The 6,000-nt window shown below is 45.5% G+C and overlaps 2 protein-coding genes across 2 annotated transcripts; both read left to right on the top strand.

The window, feature by feature from the left end:
- The first annotated feature begins 2,519 nt into the window (after positions 1–2,519).
- Positions 2,520–3,907, top strand: BDR25DRAFT_368496 (protease prtS). The gene is made up of 2 exons (XM_033697059.1): positions 2,520–2,847; positions 2,939–3,907. The coding sequence occupies exons 1-2, from the start codon at positions 2,658–2,660 to the stop codon at positions 3,826–3,828; spliced, it is 1,080 nt and encodes a 359-aa protein (XP_033547701.1). The 5' UTR covers positions 2,520–2,657; the 3' UTR covers positions 3,829–3,907.
- A 735-nt stretch (positions 3,908–4,642) lies between these two features.
- Positions 4,643–4,909, top strand: BDR25DRAFT_224080 (uncharacterized protein; the record flags this gene model as incomplete). Its single annotated transcript, XM_033685134.1, has 1 exon — positions 4,643–4,909. One exon carries the CDS (start codon positions 4,643–4,645, stop codon positions 4,907–4,909), a length of 267 nt encoding a protein of 88 aa, XP_033547702.1.
- Between the last annotated feature and the right edge of the window lie 1,091 nt (positions 4,910–6,000).

Below are 6,000 nucleotides of genomic sequence, written 5' to 3' on the forward strand. Positions count from 1 at the left end.
TAATAGAATAGCCTCGGCTTACCTTCATTAGACGAGCAAGACCTGATTTAATTTTTGTAAATAATAACCGAGTCTCCCCTCAGGGATAGAGTTCAATGGATTTGTATATTTGCCCTTGAGTATCATTGCCGGCTAGTCAGTTATGACTTCCTTGCATCTAAGGTGACCTTCGTGTGGTAATTATCCCAAACTACGGCAGTTTTCCTCTCTCTAGTGTACAAGAGAGAAATGGAAACTGCGCCTTGGATATTAGCTTGGCTTTATGTGCAGCAGTATTCTGCATGGGCCTGGAGAAGAAGGTGTGTAATCGACCTTGGTCGGCCGAGATGTGATTTTCTGGTCACTGGGATGCGCGGTTTATGTCCAGTCATGCACATATTACCACGCAATTCCAAAGAGCCGAGGAAGCTTCATCAGGCACTTAAGGGGGAGCAATGAATAAGAAGCTGCAACTTCCATTCCAGAGCCACGGGGTTTATTGACCTGTATATTAAATGGAATTATCTGAACGTATCGTGAAGAGCCCCTCAAACGTGAAAGAGAGGATCTAGGTAGGATAACAATGCCAGGGGAGGTCGAAGATGTTAGATGACGAGCAATGAGTTCCAGAATCTGTTAGTGGGAGTCTTCGCAGCTAGGACTGGGCAGCCTTGCCATAACGGCGTACCTAGATAGCCCCAGACCCCGCCCCCTTGGTATGACCGTCGAGATCTCACGCTTCCAAACATTGCTCGGCCAACCGGAGAGATAGTAAGGCTAGAAACACGACTGATATCTATTATCCAAGTGCAACAGCTATCGCGGATACCTTCATACTTGGGGCAACACAGGAGTGAGATACAACCTTGAAGGTACTCCTTGCGCGAGTGGACGTGATGGCTGATATACGTTCGTATCCCGAAGCGACAGGAAGGTCGATTGAGGCGGAGGTGGGCCTACTGCGATTCGTCGTCCACAGCTTCGCTTACTCTTCTTGATGTCTGGATTCTATACCTATAGCTCTAGTTTACAAATAAACTTTAGGCCAGAACTCAATGTCTCATTCTTCGCCCAAATTATCGCATCCTGTTGTATGCAAGAAATCTATCGCTTGCCCGAATAATCCTCTTTAGGACTAGCTCATATCTTATCGATGTGCCACTAGGACAGCCACGACGTTGGCGTCTGCTGTCTGGGCCTTTAGCTGAACGACTCTAGCCGAATTCATCCGCCCACATGGCGGGAACTACGGGTACGTTTCAGCACCTTTCGTGACCGCAAGTGATGGTTCAAAAAGTGCGCAAGCGCAGACACAACTAAGAAACGCAACTAATCAGAATTTGAAAATTAGAGAGAGAGACACTTACCTAGTCACTCGACCCCAAACATTCATTCCCCAATCTTCAGTAGGAAACCCCCGAGGCAGACATCACATCCACAAGCGAATGAAAATCTTTACGATTGGTTCGATCCTCCCCTCCCATCACGCACATCCCAAACTTTGTCGGACGGCAAGTGCCATCGCAAACTTGAAAAGACTGCCCGCAGACATCCAAAACAGCAAAAGGCAGGACGGCCAAAGCAGCCACACACTGTGGATATCATGGCACCCTATGCCACAAAACCTTGACATGTGTGTCGCGACAATTCCATCAACTTCACCAGAATGCAAATACTGCTCTTTCCTGAATATAATGAGAATTTCGAGTGGACGAGTGTGATAAGAAGTCAATTTCATATCGATGGCTCAGCTGCAGCTGAAATGTCAAGCCCCTCAACTTCGGGTGGGAAACAATGGCTTTATCATAAGAACCCTGACATACCGTGGTCCCTCTTGATATTTTCAGCCCTATGCGGACGAACGAGTACCAGCTGCATTCGCGGGCCGTCCCAACCAGGTTTGGAAAACGCCAAGGAAAAGCTGACCCATTGTTTAGAATTCCCCCACATTCTCCGGGCGCTCGCTCGCTACTTGGTGGGATTACCGTGTGGAAACTTAAAGCCCGACCCTCCACGAGATATGGCTTTCCATCTTTGCGTGTCGTGTGATAGAATGAGGAGTGAGGAAGATCGACTCTCCAGTCAAGTCGTCAACCAAAAGGATATAAAGCGCTGATTGGACATATGCGAAAGGTAACGGAGTTATAGGGGCTGAATTATCATACTCTAGGTGGAGAACTAGAAGACCAATCGAACCACTGTATTTGGCTTACAGCTCAGTATATGACTTCCAAAACCAGCTTAAAAAGGTCCCATGCAATATCCAAGAAGAGCTCTCGGCGATGTGGAGGCGGTGTAGTGATATGTCTTACTTGGAGGCATGTTAGGAAGGATAGCCCTATTGGACAATGAACATGAGATGTGCCTCGGAGTGCCTTTGGTGGTCCTGGTCTGGGTAGAGAACAGCTGAAGAAAACATGCGAAAGACATGGGTAACCGAGAGAAGGGTGTTCAAGGTTGTTTTTGAGAACTTAGACGAGAAGCGTAATATGGCAAGAGTTTAGCCCGAGGGCTGCGGTCCCCACCATTGACCAGATGGTTTAAAATATGAGGGTTGCCCTCAACATCGAATCGATGAAATTCAGATAACTATCAAACTACATCACAACGCTCCCGGAAGAGTCAATCAAGTCTTATTTCAAAAACCTTATCACGCTTCAGCGCTTTGAGAGAATACAATGAGCGAAGTGTGCCCATCCGGAGAAACAAACCAGACTCGCGCAGCATGCTTCTTCATTCCGCCGTACATCCATGAGAGGATTGTGGCTTCCGATCTCGATGAAAAGACAAAACTAGCCTCCAAGAAGGCATTGGAGGTCGCAGGCAATATTCATGACGGAAGATACCAGCGCGCTGGAGTTGTTGTAAGTGGGACAATAGGGATCTGACTTTCATCATAACAACGGCGGGATGATCCTAACGTCCGGGTAGGGAACCTTCGTGGTTGCAGAGGCAAAAGAGGTTAACGGTGCCCGCAATCGCTGGGTTTACGATTGCGAGCAGAAGGCGGAGCTCCCTGGCAAGCCAGTCCGAAAGGAAGGTGACGCTGCTATTAAGGACCGCCAAGTCAACAACTGTTACGACGCGCTGGGTACGACTTACGACTTCTACAAGTCTGTATTCAACCGCAACTCTCTCGACAATGAGGGACTTCCACTAAAGGGTTGTGTTCATTTTAAACCGTTTGAAGAAACAGTTGGGTATGATAATGCTTTCTGGGATGGGACGTACATGGTCTTCGGAGACGGCGATGGCATCGCTTTCGACTACTTTACTGACTCTCTCGATGTTTGCGCCCACGAGCTGACCCACGGCTTCGTCGAGCACTCTTCTCCTCTCATTTATTACGGGCAATCCGGAGCTCTTAATGAGAGCGTGGCTGATGTGTTTGCATGCATGGTTGAGCAATGGTATAAGAAGCAGACAGTGGAGGAGGCGAACTGGATCATCGGAGAGACCATTTTCACCGTAGCCTTTAAAGGAGATGGATTGCGTAAGTTGAACGCCAACAAGGCTTTCATGAACGACGAAAACCTCGGGACAGACCCTCAGCCGAAGAACATGAAGAACTTCTACAAGGGTAAGGGGGATCATGGCGGAGTACACATCAACTCTGGCATCCCTAACCACGCCTTCTACCTCGCTGCACGAGCTGTGGGTGGGTACTCCTGGGAGAAGATTGGAAAAGTATGGTATCAGACCATGATATCCGGAAAGATCCCGCAGGATTGCACCTTCGAGACCTTTGCGGAATCTACCGTGGAGATTGCAACAAAAGTATTCCCAAGCGATACCAGCATTTCTGCCGCTGTGAAGAAGGCCTGGGAGGATGTTGGCGTTCTCACTTAAACATTCCGTTTGGGCTATACTGCCGTGCTGTTTCACAATTTAGTAGTATTTCGGTCATTACTTAAGAGTTCTCTTTGAGATGGAGGGTAGTTCGAAGTTGCTTAGAATTCCATCTTGTGCTATGCTGTTAGTACTGTTTCCTAAGTTAGTAGCAATTCAGTCATTACTTGAGCGTTCTTTTCTAGCACTATAGAGGTTAGTTCGAAGTTGGAGGAATAAAGGTATTAGTTGATTTCCTCACAGATGAATCCATTGTTGAAGTAACACCATTAAATCCTTGTCCCTGCTCTCAATGTCTTACAAAGGCGTCACGACATGCCTTCCCTTTCTCGCTGAGCGTTCCCTAGGCAGAAGTAACCATACAAAGCAATTTTCCATAGAGACCTAACCCAACGCCATTGCCCACACCCTTCTTGTCTATCAACTCTCACTTGACTAGTTCAATGGCCTGAATATAGTGTACATATTTGAGGAACTCGACGTTGCTTGAAGAATTTATGGAGCTATTGGATGTGACCCCTGAGGCTGTAGTGCCAGAGATATGGACTTGGAGCACCGGTTAGCACAGCACGTCTGCAGACAATGACCTGGATGTACAGGACCTGTTTGTGGTGCTTTATGCAATGCTTTTTCGCCCAGGGAGCAGCCTTGGGGCCATTCACATTCTTCCAATGGTCGCAGAATTGGGCAGGCGTCAACGGTGGCATTCTTTTGTTGCAGTTAAAGATCTGCACGCCTAATCCTGATGATTGCACTATGGATATATCAACCTTACAGGGATATTCAATCTGAAAGATACTGATTTATCCCAATAATGGAAGTACTTAAGAAAGGCAGTGAAGTTTACGACGGCAGGGCTGCTTTGAAGGCGGCGTCGCAGCCAACGAATGCGCACATGTGTTGTACGAATGCAATGATGGAGAGGGCAGATGGTAGAGTCGTAGATCCACAGAGTCGAGTGCACGGAACGAAAGGGTTGAGCATTGTTGATGTGAGCATGTGGCCATATGTCGTTGCATCGGGTCCAGTGGCTAGCGTCTACGCAGGTGCAGAAAAGGCAAGTAATGCATACTCCAACTGAGGGCAGAATGTTAATGGTGACGCCCAGGCTGCGGATGCTATCAAGAGAAGGCACGGGCTACTGTACATAGCAATAGGTATTACAAGTTACGGTTCAGGCGCTATGTATTAGACACTCGCACCAACTGCACACCACCAGACTTGGCAACAATTAAGTTAACTTGTTAACTTAACTTAATTAACTTAATAGTATTAAGTTAATTAAGTTAAGCATAGAAGCTAAATTTATTAAGTTAATTAAGTAAATTTTACTTACTTAATAAACTTAATTAATAAACTTAATAAGCTATAATATTATAAGTTTTACTAGGGGATTACTAAAAGTTACAGTATTTTCTAGTACATAGAGTAGTAAATCCTAGTTATAGCTACTAAGGTAGTACCTTACTGCCTACTTAATAGAGCTTAGCGTTTTTTTATTCTGCTAACATAAAAGCTTACTACTGTCAGATTTGCGCACCTACTGTCAAGACAGGAGGAACGCTTGACGAAAGCTGCTACATAGTACGAGCAATAAGCTCGAACAGTATGTTGCTGCAAATTGCAGCATTTTGCAGCATGTTGCAGCAAATTGCAGCATTTTGTAGCATTTTGCAGCATGTTGCAGCAGTTTGCAGCAAATTGCAGAAAATTGCAGCATTTTGCAAGCTGGTCGCGCATAGGGCAAGTGCGCGAGGGACTCGGATCGGCAAAACAAAAAGCCGAGCAACACGAGTAGAGCAGAAAAAGGATCGATAAATGAACACGATCAATACAATCAATCAATCACCCCATACATCATATCCAAACCCATCATTCATCTCAGGAAGCCCAGAAACAGTGCTTCAATCTAACAACTACCTACCTAGTAAAGCTTAGTGCCTATCTAAACTTATTATAACTTTAACATATTATTTTACCTACTTTACTAACACTTATTTTTATTAATACTAACACTTTTTTTATTAATATAGTGTTGCCTAATTATAGAAAGGGCATAAATAGTAACTTTACCTAAGTTTTTAGCTAGCAGCTTAAAAGCGTAGTGTTATAAACTATCTCTAAAAATAGCGCTACTAATATAGCTACTAATGTGTTACTAGAGCTTAACAC

This window comes from Lindgomyces ingoldianus (genome assembly GCF_010093535.1).
Source record: "Lindgomyces ingoldianus strain ATCC 200398 unplaced genomic scaffold BDR25scaffold_15, whole genome shotgun sequence".
In the NCBI taxonomy this organism is placed as follows: Eukaryota; Fungi; Ascomycota; class Dothideomycetes; order Pleosporales; family Lindgomycetaceae; genus Lindgomyces; species Lindgomyces ingoldianus.

Excerpts from the sequence above, each read along its gene's own strand:
- BDR25DRAFT_368496 (XM_033697059.1), top strand. The coding sequence starts at position 2,658 with ATGAGCGAAGTGTGCCCATCCGGAGAAACAAACCAGACTCGCGCAGCA. Across the intron at positions 2,848-2,938 it reads GCGCGCTGGAGTTGTTGTAA|AGGTTAACGGTGCCCGCAAT; the intron begins GTGGGACAATAG and ends CAGAGGCAAAAG.